At 41.7% G+C, this 20,800-nt stretch overlaps 1 protein-coding gene across 1 annotated transcript; it reads left to right on the top strand.

Moving 5' to 3' along the window:
* Positions 1-39: 39 nt before the first annotated feature.
* On the top strand, positions 40-15,817 carry TRUB2 (TruB pseudouridine synthase family member 2). Its single transcript, XM_044664038.1, has 8 exons — positions 40-139; positions 1,887-2,018; positions 6,255-6,329; positions 7,467-7,528; positions 8,999-9,080; positions 10,421-10,493; positions 13,113-13,249; positions 13,767-15,817. The coding sequence occupies exons 1-8, from the start codon at positions 40-42 to the stop codon at positions 14,036-14,038; spliced, it is 933 nt and encodes a 310-aa protein (XP_044519973.1). The 3' UTR covers positions 14,039-15,817.
* Positions 15,818-20,800: the final 4,983 nt, after the last annotated feature.

Here is a 20,800-nt window from a genome sequence, read left to right on the forward strand (position 1 = left end):
GTTGCGTCACTTCCGGCGATTTCCTAGCGGAATGCCGACATGGGTTGGAGTCGCCTGCATGGGCTATTCGCAGTCTACAAGCCCCCTGGCTTGAACTGGAAACATCTGCGAGATACTGTGGAGTTGCAGCTCCTGAAGGGTGAACCACTTTGTTCCCTGGCTCTTGTACCCCTCCCTAGTCCTTTTCTTTTACTCCACGATCTGTTCTATGCACTAACTTCACTTAAAGCTAAGGACCGCTTACTAAGAGCAACTGAAGCTTGCTGTGTGATGTTGGATAAGTGACTCCTCCCCCCCCCCCCACGTGTTAATTTTTTTTCTCTAAACTGAGCAGCTTTCATTAGATGATCTTAAAGGTCCCTCTTTGCATTCTTCTCCATAGTCCACCCCATCTAAGTGACTGGACCTCTTTACTCTAGGAAAGATGGCAACAAGCATGTTTTAGAGTTATCTTCTTAGCACAGTATCTGACATGTAGTAAGGACTTGATAAATGGTCTGATTTTTCTATCTGTATTTCCTGATTTTCTGCCTTTCTTGCCCCTACCAGATCCCTCTCCTCTCCTCTTGTAAGATTCTCCCTAATGCCCTAGATCAGGGGTCGGCAACGTATGGCTTTGGAGCCATATCTGGCTCCACCTCCCGACCTGCCAGTCCGGGCCAAGGATGTGCCCCCAGGGGGCCCTTCAGCCCCCGCCCCAGATTCCAGGGCCTTCCGCCTCCATCCTCCTCCTTCCACACACATTTATGGCTCTCACTGCCAAAAAGGTTGCCGACCCCTGCCCTAGATTTTAGGATCATAGATTTAAAACTGATGGGGATTTTAGATAGCAGACATCTAGTGCAATCTTTGTTGTTGTTGTTTAGTCGTTTTATAGTAGTGTCTGACTCTTTGTAATCTCGTTTGGAGTTTTCTTGGCAGATATACTGGAATGGTTTGCCATTTCCTTCTCCAGCTCATTTTTACAGATGAGGAAATGAGGCAGACAGGTTTAAGTGAATTGCCCAGGGTCATACAGCTAGTAAATGTAACTCATGAAGATGAGTCTTCCTGACTCCAGGCCCAGTGCTCTATCCATTGTACAACCTAGGTATCCAGTCTCCCCAACTCTTATTTTGGATATGAGGAAACTGAATTCCATTGGTGTTCTTTTCCTGCTAGGCCCCTTAGAGTAAACATTGATACAGGCTGTTTTTAAGTTTGCAAATAGCTTTATGAAAGATATATCATTTAGTTTTTACAACAACTCCACAGGTAGGTGCTGTTATTATCCCTGTATCATAGATGAGGAAACTAAGGGTAGCAGAGGTTAAATAACTTGCCCAGGATCATCAGCTTAGTAATAGTATCTGATGTAAGATTCAAACTTAAGACTTTCTGATTTGAAGTTTGGTTTTCAGAGGCAGCTAGATGGCTTAGTGGATTGAAAGCCAGGACTAGAGATGGGAAGTCCTAGGTTCAAATCTAGCCTTAGACACTTCCTAGCTGTGTGACTTGGGGCAAATCACTTAATCCCCATTGACTAGCCCTTGCTGTTCTTCTGCATTAGAACCAATACACAGTATTGATTCTAACACAGAAGATTAAGGTTATTAATTTTTTTTTAAGTCTAGCACTCTACCCACTGGACCACTCAGGATGCCTTATCTCTGACATTCCCTGCTAGGAATTGTTCTTGGTCTCTGAATTAGATGGATAGGCTTTTAAAGGTAATTTCTATTCCATTTCTCTTATTTTACAAGGAAAATAGGGACTTGGTATTAGAAATGTCTTGACTAAGGTTAAGAGGAATAACCTCAGGCCTAGAACTAGTTCCTAAAGTCCAAACTAAGTGTCATCTTTTTTTATTTTCCTTTACTACTTCACCCTATCTACTCATTTTCCAGGTCTTAACTCAGAGAAGCAATTTACTCCTCAGGAGCACATCCGATTCCTGCTTGCCCCTACAGAAGGAAGTGAAAGGAAAGAACTGACTCTCATGGCCACCAATGTTCCAGTTCTTTCTGAACACCCATTAGGTAAGATGCTTCTGGGACTTGTCAATGGGGTTAGGTAACCTCCATAAAGCAGGCAGGGAATTTAGTTTGATGCAACAAGTATTTAAGTACCTACTAGGAACCATGAGAGATTTTGTGGGAGAAGGGAGGGTGTTTTATTTTTAAACCCTTACCATCCATCTTAGAGTCATTATTATGTATTGGTTCCAAGGTGGAAGAATGTAAGAGCCAGGCCAGTGATGGTGAAACTTTTAGAGACTGGTTACCTAAACTGCATGTGAACCCCCTGCCTTATCCCATACAGGGGAGGGAGGAAGTGCTCCCATTGGGCTGTTGGACAGAGGGGTGGGTAGACAGAAGATTTTCTTCAGGCTTGTGTGGAGATGGGGAGGGGAGAAGCCCCCTCCAGCACTCATGCCATAGCTTCACCAACATGGAGCTAGGCAATCGGGATTAATTGACTTTCCTAGAGTCACATAGGTATCTGAGTCTAGATATGAATCCAAGTCCTCATATCTCTAGGCCTGGCTCTAAATCTACTGAACCACCTAGCTGCCCCCATTTGTTTATTTATTTATTAAAATTTTTTTTTTTTCTAAAACTCTTATCTTCCATCTTGGAATCAATACTGTGTGTTGGTTCCAAGGCAGAAGAGTGGTAAGGGCTAGGTAGCTGGGGTTAAGTGACTTGCCCAGGTCACACAATTAGGAAGTATCTAAGTCCAGATTTAAACCCAGGACCTCCTATCTCTAAGCCTAACTTTCTGTCTACTGAGCTCCTTAGCTTCCCTTCAGTAGCTTTAATTATAAATTCTCTTCAACTCTCCAACAAACTGGGATTGAGTTCTAGAGACAAATGGAGTCCTTTAGCTATGCAGGCTGTTAAATCCTTTCAGGAAGCCACATAGAAAGCTCTGGAGGGAAAGGAGTCTCCTTATTTAACTACATTGTCTTCAGCCTAAGACCTCTTCCCCAGTGGAGACAATCAAACTATTGTGGTTTGGCTTGTAAGTGGGAAATGGGTTTTAAGCAAGTTCATTGAACATGATTTGAGATTTGGATAATTCTAATTCTTATCTTTCATTTTGAGAATGAACATTCACTCCTTCCTGTGTATTAGCTTAGTAGTAGAGCTCTGTACCTCCAGCTCTTCCCTCCATTCCTTCCCTCCCAGCTGGCTTTTTTTTCCTCTGGGACCTTCTTCAGAATGTTAGCAAAAGCCATCACCTGCTTTAATCATGATTAAAATAGAAGATCTTAACCTTGTTTGTGTCATGGACTCCTTGGCAATCTAGTGAAACCAATAGACCCCATCTCTGAATAGGTTTTTTTATGCATAAAATAAAATACATAGTATTACAAATGAAACCCATTATATCCTAATAGAGTTGTACTTTTTTCCAATTAAAGTTCATGGATCCCCGAAATCGATCCACTAACCCTTGGGCATCCATGGGCCTCAGGTTAAGATTCCTTCTTCTAATGGGAAAGATAACATGTGTATGTAAAAGTATATACAAGAAAGGAAAGAAAGGGAAGGCAGTTGGCAGGGGAGATGTTCAGGAAGAAGAGGCACTTGGGTTGAGTCTTCTCAGCAATTAAAGGTTCTAAGAGCTAAGAAAATGAAGGAATCAATTTCAGAGAGTGCATTGGGGAGGAGCCTGGGGGTTTGAAGATGGGGAACAGTCAAAGCAAAGCACAGAGAAGGGAAATAAGAATGCTGAGAGTATGGTATGGTAATTTGGTCATGTCAGGACCATAGAGAGAAAGAGAATGTGTGTGTGTGTGTGTGTGTGTGTGTGTGTGTGTGTGTGTGTGTGTGTGTGTGTGTATGGTGACTGGGATGGGAAGGGGCAGGGCAGTAATGTCTAAGAAATGTATCTGGTTGCGAAGACCATTAGGTGTTAAACAGAAGTGTTTATATTGAATTCTATAGTTAATAAAGACCCAAGAGAGCTCCTTGAATATAAGGGGTAGGGGCAAGGGTAACAGAGTCAGAACTGCACTTTAGGAAAATGAATTTAGTGGCTGTTGGAGGATAAATTGGAGTAGGAGAAAGTTTGAGGGGTGGAGACCAACAGGATTTTAATAGTGTCATGGTCATGTGAATGGAGACATGGGCAATATAAAAGAGATGTCAGGAATGACAAGATTGGGCTACTGATTGGATATTTGAGGGGAGTGAAAGTCAGGAGTTCTGGATACAGCTGAGGTGATAGCCTGAGTGACAAGGATGATTCCCTCAGCAGTGATAGGGAAACTAAGAGGAGGGTTGTCCTTGAGGAGGTAAGGGGGGATTTTCTTTTAGACTTGGTGAATTTGAGATGCTTATGGGACAACTAGCTCAGAATATCCACCTTTCTTTTTTTTAATTTTTAAAAATTATTTAATTATTTTAATTTTACTTTATTTAGAATATCTACCCTTTAGCTGGTGATGTAGGAAAGGAAGAAACTAGAATTCAGGAAAGAAACTAGGGCTAGATATATATATTTGAGTGTCATCTGCATAGGGTTAATAATTTAACTTATGGGAGCTGATGAGAGTCTAGAGAGAAGACAGAAAAGGACACAGGACCAAACCTTTGGGTTTACCCAAAGATGAAGATCTAGAAAAGCAGACTGAGAAGAAAGGGCCAGATGGGTAGGATGAAGATCAGGAGAGAGCAGTATTATGAAACCCAGAGAGGAGAGTGTTTGGTAATGTCAAGAGGTCAAGAAGGATGAAGGTTGAAAAAAGGTCATTAGATTTGACAGTTAAAAGCTCACAGTTAGCTTTGTGGAGAAATGACAAAATTGAGTGATGAGGTAAGAAGCCAGATTGCAGTTTAGAGAAGAATGAGAGGAAAGGAATTGGAAGATTGTTTTTTAAACCCTTACCTTTCATCTTAGAATCAATACTGTGTATTGGTTCCAAGCCAGAAGAGCAGTAAGGGCTAGGCAATGAGGGTTAAGTGACTTGCCCAGGGTCACACAGCTAGGAAGTGTCTGAGGCTAGATTTGAGCCTAAGTTCTCTCATCACCAGACCTGGCTCTCATTCCACTGAGTTACCTAGTTGCCCTTGAACTAGAAGTTTCAAGTATAGAGAGGACTTTTTCAAGGAGTTTGGCCAAGAAAGGGAGGAGAAACGAGGAAGGTAGGATCTAGTGAAGATTTTTTAGGGACTGGGAGAATTTGGCATGTTTATAAGCAACAGGATAGGAACAGGTAGTTAGGGAGAAGTGGAAGATTAAAGAGAGTTAAGAGATGAGAGGGGGAATAATCTGCTCCAGAAGACAAAAGGGAATGGCATCAGGTGTGCCTTTAGAATTGTTGGTAAAAATAGGGGATGATTGAAAGCACTGTGCAATTTTCTAAATGTATTTTTCCTCTGTAATTATGGGCCTGGTATGCATATAATACATATGTATGTAGTATTATATGTAGTGCAGAGATAGTCTGGGAACCTTTTGTGCCCAAGGAAATTCTTTTGACTGAATTTTTTCCAGGGCATTTTTTCCTTCCCACTTATGAGACGCTTAGAAGCAGTTATAGGTCATTTTAATGACTGTGTCTTCAGGTAGGGGAAAATAGACTTTTCATGTTCATTATAATAGGACGTGCAAGCCAGAACTGTCCCTGGTTGGGATTTCCTTGAATCAAAACATTTCAAGCAAATAAATCTTGAAAACTAAAGTCACTGACTAAAACCAGAAAAAATGGGGGAAAATAATATGGGATCATTCCCCTATTCCAAACCTAGGCTTTTTCCAGAATCCCCATTGGTCTCCAAAGAATTCTTCTGTATTCTTGAGCCCCAGAGATGCTATTGTCACATTACTCTGTAAAATTTAAATTAATATCAATAACAATAACTCCCAAGTATTATTTTTCCATAAAGTTCTATTAATAATCACTAAAGATAGAGAAAGCAGACTGAAGCCTAATCTAAACTAACTGACCACTACCTAGCTCTCCACATGGCTGGCTGACTCAGCCATGGTGCTCCACTGCCACCTCCAAGGGAATAGAGAGAGCCCTTCATCCTTTCTCTTGAACCCGGACCCTTAACCTTTAGTTCTAGTCATGTTCCTAGGGCTCTTCACCTGTGACCTCTGTTTGGAGCATTCACGTGACATCCAGCCATGCGAGGTGGGGATAGGGGAGACTAGACACGGACAAAAGACTCAAATCACCTAATTTTATTCCCTGTTACCTCAGCTCTCAAATGCTCTATCTGCACAACTCCAGGGACCTCACATATCTTATGTCTTTCTAGTAAGAGGGCCAAACTACACCAGCGTGAAGGTGGGCGTCGGGCACCGACTGGATGTCAAGTCATCTGGAGTGCTCGGTAGGCAGGGTTGGCATGCTTTGGGTTGTGTGGCTTCTGCTTGGGAGATTAAGATGTCTTCTTGGAGGGTAAGATTAACAAGTGATAGCTGCTGAATGGAAGAGGGGCTGCATAAAAGAGAATGATAGGGGGCAGCTGGGTAGCTCAGTGGATTGAGAGCCAGGCCTAGAGACAGGAGGTCTTAGGTTCAAATCTGGCCTCGGACACTTCCCAGCTGTGTGACCCTGGGCAAGTCACTTGACCCCCATTGCCTACCCTTACCAATCTTCCACCTATAAGTCAATACACAGAAGTTAAGGGTTTAAAATTTAAAAAAAAGAAAAAAAAAAGAGAATGATAACTACCTCTTCTACCTGCCACCAAAGGAGTGTGGAATTCTGTATCAGGACCAAAAAAGTTCCTGTGAGAATCTTTCCTACAGGCACTCCTTGTTCATTGTCCTGCTATTCTAAAACCCTTTCCTGATCCTCTTTTGGCCCAGATCTTTGATACATTAGGATAGAGGACATAGGCCAAGGAGGGGTGTTAAAACTTTTAGACTTGTCCCAGAGCAGGAGTCAGGAAATACATGATGACATTTAGGATGTGTGAACATGTGGTTCTGGACCTGTTGTTAGGCACTTGGACAACATATCTATCATCAGAGACCATAGTGCCCTGGTTCTGAGGGACAGGAGCCAGCTGGCAGCAGCTCCTGTGCTATCTGTGGCCCTGGAGTCAGTGACCACATCATCCGGATGGGGCCAGTCACAGTCATCCTTTGTATTTTCCTTCATCTCTCTCCCCCACATCCCTTGAACCCCCCAACCCCCACTCAGCAGAAGTCAGGCTAGACAGACATGATCTCATTTTGCTGTCCTTTTTCTTCCCTCCAAAAGAGGGATTTGGAGAAATTCTTTCCTTAAACCAGAATGAGAAACTGAGACCAGAACTTGCCCAGAGAATCCTCTGCCAGAATTTTACATGCTTGTTGCTCTTTTGTGATTGGACAGGACAACAGGGTTAGGAGACCCAAGCAGTAAATTGAGGCAGGACCAGAGGGTAATAGTTTTAGCAACTATTGGACAATTATTCCAATGGTGGGAATCCCCAAACATGAGGGGCTTGAGGATAAATTCTCAAATTGATATCTTTTAGTGCTCGGCGTGGGACATGGTAACAAGCTGCTCACAGACATCTACAATGCCCATCTCACCAAGGTACCTGCTGGGGATGCTTGGCTTTAGAGGTTAGCTATGTATCCTTGAATGAATAATTTAACTTCTGAGTCTCAGTTTCTTTGTTTGTAAAATGGGCAGAGATCATAATTCTGGTTTTCCCAAACTTCAAAGGTTGCTGTGAAGATCCTTGGAGTTAATGGATTGTGAGATTCCTTTTTAAGTAACTGGGTGTAAAGTCAGGAGGTGCCAGCTTATTATTTTTGTGTCCCCAAGGTTTAGACCTTGCTATGCCTTAGGCTACAGCAACTGAATGGGTCTAATGACCTCTTGCCTACATCTGGAATCTGGTAGAGAAAGGACTTCTTGGAGCCTCTGGGGAATACATTAACTAACTTTGATGTACCTCCAGTGTGAAAGGCCATGTAGTTGCTATTGTAAGGGCTATATAAGAGCAGAAGACATAGTCTTTGCCCTTAAGAACCTTAAAGTCATTCATTTATTTGTTCCCAGAAATGCTCACTCAGTACCTAGGCACAAATTCACTAGGCACGAATATGTGAAAAGTTAAGTAATAATGAAAAAGATAGTATAAGGCTGTGCAGGTGTGTGTGGCCCATCGAGAGGAACAGAGAGGCCTGGTTGAAGTTGAGGAGGGAGAGAAACACTACTGTACTTTAGGAAGGGCTAATGCATGGAAGAAGTGAATTGAGTTGAACCCTAAAGGATAGAGACGATGAGTGTGAACAGGTTATTGAAGGCTAAGGAAGGAGAAGAAGTTGGACATCGAGGTTCACATTGTGTTGGAGAGGGGCAGCTAGGTGGCAATTTTAAAGTGCTAGATTGAGTTGGGAGGACCTGGGTTCAAATCTGACCTCGGATACTTCCTAGCTGTGTAATCTTGGGCAAGTCACTTATAACCTTGTTTGCCTAGGCCCTTAACAGAAGTCTTAGAATTGTTACTAGAAAATAAGAGTTTTAAAAAGAAAAAAAAGATGTGTTTTCAGGACAGTGGGCCAGATCAATGAGAGGAGAGATTTTGTGAAGATGATTATTGACAAATAAGACTTGTTTAGAGACAAATTGTGGAAGGTTTTGATCGTTGGGATGAACGATGGGGAAGGGCCATCTATTGTACTTTCATGGGGCTCAGATCTCTTTATAGCCCCTGGTTTTATTTATCGACTTCTTAAAAATATAGCCAAAATAGAGAGGCAAAGAAGTACAATAGGCATAAATCAGGAGCAAAGAATACAAATTTTTGAGGGCAGGGCCTGTCTTTCATGCTGCTCTTAACCTAGCAAACCATGGGTATGTAGTAAATGTTCAACAGGTTGTCTGCTTCACTGTCCCAACCTCCAGGAGCATAGTAAATATTAGGTGACTTGCTTCATTATCTCTTGACTTTGGGACCTTTAGTTATCATAGCAAGAGATGTGTTCCATTTAAGCTGTTTTTTTGGGGGGTTCACTTGAAAGAGTGAAGATTGATGCTTCATCTCCTTTCTCAAAGGATTACACAGTTCGTGGGCTCCTGGGAAAAGCCACTGATGACTTCACTGATGAGGGCAGGCTGATTGAAAAGACTACTTATGGTAAGAGCATCTGAGAGCCAAGGTAACAGGGAATAAAATTAGGTGATTTGAGTCTTTTGTCCATGTGTAGTCTCCAGTCTTTCTCCAAGGCCTCTGAGACTCCTGAGCTAGTGCTAAGCAGAAAGAGACAAGCATAGCTTGGGGCTTCAGTAAGCAAATTCTTGTCATGGAGGAAAGAGTACTGAATTTGGAGTCAGAGAATCCAGGTGCCATTCCTGGCTAAAGTATTTACTATCTGTTCCCAAACTCTCAAAATGAGGCCAGACTAGATCCCTTTTAGCTCTTTCTTTGATTCTTGTGTCCCCTTCAGGGCAGGGCTGATACTTGTGATAGAAGTCAACAAGACAGATTTTGGTTCAATCTAAGAGAACTCCTTAATAAGCAAGAATTCTGAGAGTGAAAAAGAGTGCTTTAGGAGCTTTCTGTTATTTGGAATGTCCACCTTTCTCTATGTGATGCTATGAAGGGGATTTCTACATGGACCTCATAGCCATCTGCTCTAGGTTAGACTAGAGAGTCCCTAAGGTCTGCTCTACTGTAACTTGAAGATTCTAGGAATCTGAAATGACCTAGGTCAGCCCCAAGGCAGGATGACTTCTTAACCAGGTAATTGTTAGAATTTTTGTATCCTATATAGACCCTTCTTGACTTCCCCTTGACTTCCCCTTAGGCTGGAGCTCCCCAGTAGCCTGAGGCCGGAACCTTTCTTATGAACATGCAGGACAAGGGTAGATCAAATAGTGTGCCTTTCAAGCAGCTTGTTTTTCCAGATGAAATTATGTTCAAATGAACTTTGAGAAGAGAAAGAAATCACATTAGGGTAACAGGGAGCTTAAGGAGGAGGCATATAGGTGGGATTTGGGTAGCCTTACTCATTTGCCTTAGCAATGGTGACAGAATTTAGTGGCAAGAGGGCAAGTAAAGACACATTAGGCCTTTTATAGCACCATCAAGAGAACCTGTCTTTTGCTGGCTAAAGTTTAGCTTCACAAAGTCATCACCCCTTTTGCCCTGGGTGGGGAAAGCTAGGGAAAGAATCATTGCTTGATCTCCAACTCACTGTGAAGTAGTAGGACCTTGGCTTCTGATGGAAAAGTTGTGTGGGAAGGTGTGAGCATCCCAGGAATGTGCCAGAGGGATGGTGTGGGTACAGCAGAATCATTTTGTTTCTAAGGGGGCAATTCTTCCCTTGCCTTGGTGCATACCCACTCTAGTAGTTGGAGAGAGAGAGAGATAGAAGGAGGAAAGAGACTATAGGCTGAGCTGGGAGGCTGGAAGTGTGTGTGTGGGGGGTTAGCTTCCCCTTGTGATTCTGTTCTAATATCCATTCACTTCCCCAGATCATGTAACCCAAGAGAAGCTTAGCAGAATCCTGGCAGTCATCCAGGGCTCCCATCAGAAGGCATTGGTAATGTAAGTGTCAAGACCGGGCTGTCTGCCCTCGCCCTTTCCCAGTAGGGCCAATATTCAAAGCTGGAATCCAGCCTATAACTGGTCCCTGTGTTGTGTTGGCTAGAGTTCTTGTCTTGGGACAACTTTTCCTGGTCGTTTCCTGAAACCTCTCCGGGAGGGAGCCCAGATCTACTTTCTGTCAGATTTCCCATAATGCCATTCCCAGAACTTTTCCACTCCAGGTCCAATTTCAACCCTGGTTGAACAGGCAAGGCATTCATTCAACAGGTGATCCAGCTTCTTACTTTGCTATATATAGGTGTTAAATATATATATTTAAATATATGCTATATATAGGTGTTAAAAAAAAAGGGGTGGGGGGTTGGGGGCAGCTAGGTAGCTGGATGGAGAGAGGGCCAGGCCTAGAGTTGGGAGCACCTGGGTTCAAATATGACCTCAGATACTTTTGTGTGATGCTGGGCAAGTCATTTAACCCCCATTGCCTAGCCCTTGCTCTTTTGTCTTAGAATTGATACTAAGACAGATGGTAAGGGTTTAAAAGAAAAAGGTATAGGTGTTGAAATCATTTGATGGGACACTCCCGCACTTCTTTGAAAAATGTCTTCCTCCTTTTAAGACCTTAATTTTTTAATTCTGAAATTGAATATGAAAAAAGTATTTTCATACATATTGTAAAACATAACAAAAAAGGATTATATATGAAACTATGAGCCTCCATTTCATATCACAGTTGTTCTGCTTATCTGTGCTTCCTTCTGTTCTCTTCTGTGTATAAAAAAAATATATGTATATAAGGTATATCTTCTGTCTTAGAATCAATACTAGGTATTGATTCCAAGGCAGAAGAGCAGTAAGGGCTAGGCAATGGTTGTTAAGTGACTTGCCACAGGGTTAGAGAGTTAGGAAGAATTTGAGATCACATTTGAACCCAGGACCTTCTTTTAAGCCTGGCTCTCAATCCATTGAGTTACCTACCTGCCTCTCATTAAAAAAAAAAAAAAATTACAATGCCCCCTGCCTTTTTTTTTTTGGCTGCACTAATTCTATCCCCTCCTCTGTCCAGACCTCCCAAATAAAAACCAAGAGAAAGGAAAAAGCCCACCCTATAACAAGTAAGTAGAGTCAGGCAAAAGGAATGCAAAGTGACCATGTCCAAAAATGTCTTGTTCCTCATCTTGTCTCTCTTGATTCTGTCAACACACTCCATCCTTTGGAGATATTGTTGATTATTGCATTGTTCAGAGTTCTCCCTCAACTCCTACTTCAGGTTATTGCCAAGACCTATGGTTTGGCTTTTGCAGTGTCTATCATCCTTGTTAGCCCTTTCTTGAAGTCTCCTTGTATATGCATCATACATGTTCCTCCCAGTACAACTAAGCTCCCTCTGGGCAGAGACTATTTCCTCGGTGGTGGGTTGTTTGTTGCTTTGTATACAATATCTACTTGCTACATGTTTGTTGAATTCCATATGTGTTGCCTTTTCTCCTTTCCTACCACTACCACCAGAATTCTTTATTAATGCAACAAGATCATAATTGATCCTTTGGCTTCTCCTCTGATGTGTGTTGCATAGATTGCCACATAAATCATCTCAAAAGACAATTCTGATCATATCACCCCTCTGCTCAAAAATCTTTACTGGCTCCCCAGTATCAAATGCAGAGAGGCAGCTAGGTGGCTCAGTAGATAAAGAGCCAGGCTTAGAGGAGAGAGGTCTAGGTTCAAATGTGGTCTCAAACTCTTCTTAATTCTGTAACCTTGGGCAAGTCACTTAATCCCTATTGTCTAGCCCTTACCACTCTTCTGCCTTGTAACTGATACTTAATATTGATTCTAAGACAGAAGGTATGGATTTAAAAAAAACAACTCAGAACTCAAGTAGAAACAGATCTCAGTGCTTCCTGTTGACTTAGAAAACCACAAATTAACATTATCTATGTTATACCTATATTTTGTGTGTGTGACGCATTTCCCAAATACATTTAATCTGGTTTGGGCTGGATAGGCATTTGCCGTGAGTTTGACATCTCTGATCTATTGCAAAAGCAGTTTTCTGAGATGAAAATAATCTTGAGTATGAATACTTGGAAAGTATTTATACACCTGTATGTATGCCTTTACCTTTCCTTTTCAACCTTCTTTCCCATTACTTCTCTGTTTGACTTTTGCCAAATACTTTCTGAATGTACCATCTCTGTGTCTGTTCATTATTATTCTCTCTGTCCTGAATGCCCTCCTCCCACTCTACTCTTTAAAGCTTATCTCAGATGCTATTTCCTTTCCTGATTTCCCTCCAGCCACATGTGATCTCTCTCATAGAATAAATCAGTATTTCATAAAAAGTATATGCCTTCTGTGACATATCCCATACGCCCATTCTACCTTGTGTCAGAGTTAGTGGCCCTGCCTTATTCCCCTTCAGGGATTGTCTCTTTCACTTGTGTATCCTCAAAAGTGCCTTATAGATTGCTGACTGAACTGGATTTACCTTGCCTTTCCTGACATTGAATTATTTCTGGTTAGGCAAAACAGCTTCATTTGGAGTTAGGAATGGGAAGACACCTCAATTTCATCCCAAGCTTTTATTGTGAAGTGGTCATTTGTCATCCTCTTCCCTAGGCATTCTAATCTTGACTTGAAGACCCAAGAGGCCTACGAAATGGCTGTGAAAGGGTTAATCCGGCCCATGTGCAAGACTCCAATGCTGATTACGGGAATACGGTGCCTCCAGTTTGCTCCTCCTGAATTCCTCTTAGGTAGGATTTGGGAGCATAGAAAGTCAAGACAGCCTGAGAGTAGAAGAATAAGGCTAGTCTACTTCCATGAAAGTAACCTTAGGGTAACCCTGGAAGACAGTTCTCAATCTTTATTGACAGTTACTCCTTTTCCACCAAACCCAGATGGTCTGAGCAGAGCTGTGAGGCCTCACAGCATCATTCCCTGCCATGGCTTTTAGGGTCTCCAGCTTTTCCCACCCCCAGTGCAAAGGACCTTGCCAGATAGCAGACTTCATACAACAAATGCTCTCATATCTCATGCCAAATCACTCTTTGAAGCAGAATCTTAACAAGCAAAGGTTATATTTAGAGGCATGTTCCCAGGGTTGGATGGCATTTCATGTTGCTGGCAAAGCTCTCCCAGTGAATTTCTCTATTGCTTTGACCTCATTCAGTTCCCTACTTTCTTCCTGATCCCTCTCCTCCTTCGATTGCTTTTCATCTTGCTTGCTCATACTCCTTTCTCTCTAACTCCTTGTCTTTTTCCCTGGTATAGAGATTCAATGCATGCATGAAACCCAGCAGTTGCTTCGTCGAGTGGTACATGAGATTGGACTGGAGCTGAAGTCAGCTGCTGTCTGTACCCAGGTGCGCAGGACCAGAGATGGGGTCTTCACCCTGGAGGATGCCCTCCTACGGACACAGTGGGATATGCACAGCATTCAAAAATCAATCCAGAAAGTGACACCCCGAGTGGAGGCAGAACTTAAAAAGTACCAAACAGTAGGACCGGCCCAAAGAGACCTTGTGGGACACCCTGCTTCCTAACAGATCCAGGTCACAGGCAAACTCAAGGAAACTTTCCCCATGGGCTAAGTAGAATGAGGCACACAGCCTCAGGAAAGAATAGCAAAGGAGGGTGCTGTGATGGTGTAGGAGTTAGCAAATAACTGAATTGCAGGAGACAGTCATGGGAGATCCATGACCTGACTCAGGTAAGAGTTCATGAATCCCCCCAGAAGGATTTGGGAACCTTTGAAAATGATCCTAATTCATTCAGTAAATAAAAGGCCCTGCCCCCTGGCTTTTGTATAAGGAAGTGACCCACTGTTACTGCTCTAGTGGAAGAGTTGAGAAACCAGCATTCTTGGCTACCTCTGAATCTGGCCTAATCTTGCCAATGTCAGTGGCAAAGTGGTGGTAGAGAGGTGGAGACTCCCAAGATAAAATAGTGAGAAGACAAGATAGAAAAAGATGAGCAGATAATGGGCTTTAGGCTTACAGTTTCAAGTGGACCCTTCTAACCTATTTTGGGAGGGAGGTATCAGGAAGAACTGAGATTTCTTCTGAAGAACTTGGAGCACTCAGTAACTGGGATTATTCTGGTTTTTGTTGCAGAGAGGGAGAAATGAGATATGGGTTTGTGGAAATTTCTTCTCTTTTTTCCTGACCCTAAATCTCTAGGCAGGGTAAGTTAGGGGAGAAAGAACACTGGAATTTGTGTCAGAAGATCTGAGTTTGAATCCCAGCTTTGCCATTTTCTAGCTAGACGACCATGGACAAATCACCTCACCTTTCTGAGCATGTTTCCTCAACTATAAGAATCAGGATTATGACACGCATTTCAGGCTGCACAGGGTTAATTGTGAGGACCAGAGGAGATGGGGTGGATGTATGTGTGGATGTAAAGAATTTTGTAAACCTATTAAGTGCTGTATGAGGGTTAGTTACTGCTATCCAACAGTAACCCAAGACTACTTTCTAACAACTCAGGATAATGGACGTCTGGGTGAATGGCCGAACAGTACAGGTGATCTTTTTTTTTTTTTAGTTCCTCTTCTAGAGCTTGGGCATTGCTTTTTGGCTTATCACTACCTGAAATCAAAAAGAACTGTGCCTCATATGTGTCCCTGGGGATAGGGCCAAATTATAGGTGAAGAGGAGGGTGATTGCAGAGCTTGTTCTATGTTGCCTAACAACCACGTGTGGAAGAGAATGGGAGTTAGAAAACTCTGCTAAGGCAGAGAAAATTTCCATTCTAAGTTGGTGACTTTTCTCCTGCCTTCTTCCACCCTTCCTTCTGCTGCTATGTATGTAGGTGTCAGAGGCAGACTTAAACAGGAGTCTGGGCCTAAGGAGCTTCTAGTACCCTTGCTCTAGTCAGGTATGGACTATGCCTAGTAATAGTTAGGTCACAATGAATGGTAATAACCTTGCTGATAATAAACTTTAAGCATCAGTTCCACCCATCATTACTCACACCACCCTTGTCCCCTCCAGAATGGATCCACCCCTTTTCTTAAGCAAAGCAAGACTTTTGTTCTCTGGAAGTATGTTACAACAAATGCAAACTCTCATAAAATCCAAATGGGCATGGACTATCAAGTCAAAAGTCCTACCCTTCTGCCTTGATTCTCCCTGCCCAACATGGGTTTAAGGAAGGGTGAAGAGTTTATTTGTTCTCTCTCTTCTTCCTAATTTCGACTGTGCCAGGATGGCTCATTTTTTGAAAGCTCCAATTCGAGTGTAGCCCTCATCTTGCACATAGTGGCTTCTTAAAAAGTCCTGCTGGAACATGACAAAACTAGTGGAAATGTGCATCGGCCATGGGTGGGGGGACTGCGGGGGGGGGGGGGCGAAGGGGAAAGGAGGAGCATGAATCATGTAACCATGTTAAAAATGAATATTAATAAATGTTTGAAAAAAAAAGTCCTGCTGGATAGAATTGAATTTCTCCCCATTCATGCACCACAGCCTAGATTTCTTTCAGTCAACACATTTTAAGTACTTGCCTATCTTTTACAGAATGCTTTCTGTGTACATAGCACTTAACTAGATTGCAGCTAATGCCCTGTTAAAATATTCCCTAGAGCTTACAGTTTAGTGAGGGGAATAAGACATGTATACAAATAATTAATACAGTACCTGTGAAAGTCTAATAAGAGAAGTACCAAATACTGTGATTTCACCAGAGGGAAAATATTAATTTCTGGGTACTTTTATACTTAGCACCATGCTAGCTGCTATAATTACATAAGAAATATGAGACCTAGACCCAGTTCTTTCCTGCCGTAGGTCCCTGTGTTCATTTACCTTACAAATAACCTTTGGTCCCTTTTCCCTTCTGATTATCCTTAAACCTATCTGGCTTGTTTTCCTTCACTCTCATCCCTAATCCTGGCTCTTAAGGTAGCATTTTTTCTAGCCCAGTTTATATGGGTGCTTTATAAATACTTATTAACTTAAGGCCCCAAATAAAGGAAACAAGAGTCCTCAGGGGCCACAGTTTGCATAGCATGCACATAAAAGAGCATGCCCTTGATTATACTCTTGGCCCCTCAGCTTGTCAGAATATGCTATATATTTCACCTAAGGAAAGAAATGAAGGTTAGCAAAGAACTCTTCCCTGTCGGTAGTGATGGCTAGGCTGCAGTGAATATTTTCAGTATCAGCAATCAAGATTGATGTTAGTCGTCACTAACAATTTCCTGTTTGTGTTGTGAGATAATGATACATACTACTAAGAAAGGCCGGAGGATCATCTTTGCAGGAGATAGATGGATTGCTAATTCTTTTTGCCTAAGGATTTTGCATATAGTAATATAAGTTGGTGTCATAGTTGCCTCTCCCTGATCACTCTTAAGAAAAAAAAAACCAGCTTAGTCAGAAAACCTGTACTCTAGTCACTTATTAGTCATATACCCATGGACAAATTGCCAAATATGAACGAGCATTGGTTTCCTCATTTGTGAAATAGTGGTAATGCCCATCCTACATATTTCATATTGTTGTGAGGATCAAAGGATAGAGACTGTATGTGAATGCACTTAGCCATGTATGGTTAATATCATTAAGGTTTGAAAGAGTCAGGATACTTTGAGGAGTTCCAGTGGCCAAGCTCACCCCTTTTGTGAGGTTATGGACTTATAAAGTGAGTGCCAGTGAAAGCAAAACAGCTCTGTTCTTATCCTAAGAAACTAGCAGAACAGGTTTTGGGTTTTGTTTTGTTTTTTTGTAAGGTGGCTAAAGAAGCAAGAGACACAGAAAAAGTCACCTAGCAGTGAGCAATTTTTCTCCTGCACAGGTTAAGGATTAGGGGAAGACTGAAGTGACCGTTTACCAAGAGGAAGCTGATTCAAATTGGCTAACATTGGTTTTTTGGCTTAGCAAAAGCTTGCTGTTTAAGAATAAAGTTGTGTTTAGATTTAATTTATGATGGCTTGAGGAGATTTAAACATGTATGTAAAACACTTTATAAACCTTTTTAGTCTCTTGCCATTTCTAAAATGTGTTTCTTTTTTTTCCTTGAATTTGATTTTATTTTTCAATTATATGTAAGAACAATTTTTGAAAATTGTTTTCTGACATTTGGTGATTCAGATTCTCTCTTTTCCTCCCTGAGTGGTATATAGTCTGATATGTTATCTCAGTGCTTTCATGCAATAAATGTATTTACTTTTAACTCCTGTGTTTGCATTTCAAAGTTTACTCTGACCTGATCTTTTCATCAGAAATACTTGGAGGTCCTCAGTTTCATTAAAGGTCCTTATAATTCCCATAGGATTATACTAATTTTTTTCTGGGTAAATTATTCTTGGTGGTAAACTTACTTTTGCCTTTGGATTATGGTATTTCAAATGCTCTCCTTATTTGTAGTAGTAGCTGCCAAATCTTGTGTGAACCTGGGATTTGTTTTTAGATACTTGAACTCTTTCTGGATACTTGAATTATTTTTTTTTTTAACTTGGAAACTGAATTTTGGCTTACATTTCTGGAAATTTTCATTTTGGGATCTCTTTCAGGAGGTTACCAGTGAATTCTTTGTATTTTTACTTTGCCCTGTAGTTCTGATACAAGAATAAAGAGAATGCCCAAGAGAAGGCCTACTGTTTGATCCATTTTTTTTTTTTTTTACATTTTTAAACCCTTAACTTCTGTGTATTGACTCCTAGGTGGAAGAGTGTTAAGGGTGGGCAATGGGGGTCAAGTGACTTGTCCAGGGTTACACAGCTGGGAAGTGTCTCAGGGCAGATTTGAACCTAGGACCTCCCGTCTCTAGGTCTGACTCTCAATCCACTGAGCTACCCAGCTGCCCCTTGTTTGATCCATTTTTATAGATTAGAGAGAAAAGATTGAGTGTTAAATCAGAAGCTTTTGAAAATTCTAAACAAAGGGTTTTGAAGTCTGGGAGAAATGGGACAGATGATTGTTGAAATATGAACCTGCTTATCTCCTAACCTTGTATACCTAGATGCCTATAGCATTTGGCATGGAAATATAAATTGTCTATTATGGACAGGATGACTTAATTTGAGACAAACATCTCTTCTCTGGAGGAACGTTGTTCTCATTACTTGGCTGACTGACTATTTTGGTTTGTAATTTTAACCTTTTACCTGATTCACCATTCCCACCCAGCCTCCAGGGTTCTCTGTACCCTCATTAACCCTTCACACTGACTCTAGCCTACAGAAAACATTTGAGTCAGGCAGCTTCCTCACAGTGCTTTTTAAAGGTTCTAGAGGTGAGACCTTCACCCTGAACCTCTTCCAGACCTGCACATTAAGAAAAGCTTAAGTAAGGCTTTGCTTTATGAGTTTTTACTCCAGCCATTCAGTCACATAAAAAATAAACAATCATTTAAACATCTGTCAACATGCAAGAAGTAGCATGCCATAGTAGATAGAGAGCTGCCTTCAAAGCCAAGACCGGATACAAATTTTACCTCTGACACATATTGGCAGTGTGACCCTCAGCAATTACAATCTTTAGACTTTAGGCCAATGATGGGCAAACTACAACCCAAGGGCCAGATGTGGGCCCCCTGAAATGTTCTATATACGATACATTGAAACTTCGAAAGAGCTGCCTTAGAAACAGACTGACAGATGAGCATTTCCTTTCCTTTGGCCCCCTCTTTAAAAAGTTTGCCTATCACTGATCTAGGCAAGTTTCTAAAACTAAGTTGAAAAGAAAATGCAAAATATAGTCCCTGCCCTTTTGCTTCTTTAAGAACCTCTGTGCCAGACAGACCTCTCTGTCAAAGGAGAAATGGCCCTAAGGAAAGACAAACAGGAATTGGTATCCGGACAGTATTCTGATATTTATTTACTTCATTTTAATGCTGTAAGATGGCATAGCACTTATTTCCTTGTTATAGATTAGCTTTTCCTACTCTGAGAATCTGGAATTCCTAAGACCTTTTATTATCTTAGAGGGCTGAGACGTTGTCTTTAGAATATTTTAGAATATCTAGAATACTAAAATATTAAAGCAGTTGTATTCATGGCCCAGACTGTGATCCAAATCTCCTGATTAGCTGCCTGGAATTCCTGCTTCCTTCAGATGGGAAGTTGCCAGAGAGAACAGCTTCCCTTGCAAAAGAGGAAACAAAGACTGTAGCCATGTCACCAGCTCCTTGCCTGAACCGTCCTGTGCAAGGCTGTTCAGCTAATCCTTTGTAGACTATGATCAAGGCATCAGAGAACTCTTTGAAGGACTTTGATTTATTGCTGAGGTGACACTGCCTCCCAGAGGCCCATTCCTATTTTTGCACCTCCAACTGGGAATTTATTCTAGATTTAAGAAATGAATTGGCTACTAGGAAACAGGGGTTTACCTAAGATGTCATCCTACAGCCAGGAGTTCTCCAGATGACGTTTGATTTAATTCAAAGTAAAGAGGAGGAATATGTCAGTGTGGTGTTGGGATTCCCAGCCAGGCAGCCAGAGAGTAGGAACAAGGGGAAGAAAGCTATTAACATGGCTGCCTTTTGTCTTAAATACTCACTCTAAATGGTGTGTGGAATTACTACACGGCTCCCACAACTTGGAGAAGATGCTTTGAAGTGAGATCAGAACTCTCCTCTGTAATGAGGAAAGGGAGTCCTACCCGTAGGCATAGGGAATTGAGGTGAAATGTTGAAAACTTAATTTTAGGAGATTATTCTGACATTACAAGTTGTTCCCTCTTTCCCTTATTTTGTCATCTCCTTTACCTGGCTTCTTGTCATATACAATAACATGGTTCAGATAGATGAGCATATAGTAGATCAAAAGACTTTATCCTGGCGATTTTGGAATTGTTTTTCATGGCGATAGTAAGGGTGTGGGAAATAGAAGAGTAGGTGAGTTGTGGCTTGAAAAGTCTTAAGAACTGTTAGTTTAGCTTTATTTTAAATAGTTCCTTGGGAGTCTAACCAAGTTCCAATTCTTGGTGTCAGTCTCCTTTCCTAATCAAGTCTCCTCAGCTCTTACAAGGAATGAAAATAGGACAGGGTTGTTACTCCAAGCTTCCAAATATTTTGCACATAGTAGAACTCATTAAAATCCTCCCTGAAAAAATTTAACCAACTGGCATAAATAGGAACTGTGACTCTTCCCATTTGGAGATGCCTTGCCCCTACATGCTTTCTGAGAGACAAGGCAAGGACAATGAGAAGGAAGCTGGAATGGTGGGGAGCAGCAAAGTTAGAAAGGTCATTTAGCCAAATGGCCCTTCCCTCTGCCCTCCATTCTGCTCCCCCTCAACTCTCCATGATACTGGGGAGGTGAAGCGCCAGGGAAGTTAAAGGATAAATGAAACAGTACA

This window comes from Gracilinanus agilis, chromosome 2, assembly GCF_016433145.1.
Source record: "Gracilinanus agilis isolate LMUSP501 chromosome 2, AgileGrace, whole genome shotgun sequence".
NCBI lineage: Eukaryota > Metazoa > Chordata > Mammalia > Didelphimorphia > Didelphidae > Gracilinanus > Gracilinanus agilis.

What these genes read in the sequence shown, in the direction of transcription:
- TRUB2 (XM_044664038.1), top strand. Translation starts at nt 40, where the DNA reads ATGGGTTGGAGTCGCCTGCATGGGCTATTCGCAGTCTACAAGCCCCCT. An exon ending in GGAGTTGCAGCTCCTGAAGG is followed by an intron (nt 140 to 1,886) that starts GTGAACCACTTT and finishes CTCATTTTCCAG; the next exon opens with GTCTTAACTCAGAGAAGCAA. An exon ending in GATTGAAAAGACTACTTATG is followed by an intron (nt 9,081 to 10,420) that starts GTAAGAGCATCT and finishes TCACTTCCCCAG; the next exon opens with ATCATGTAACCCAAGAGAAG.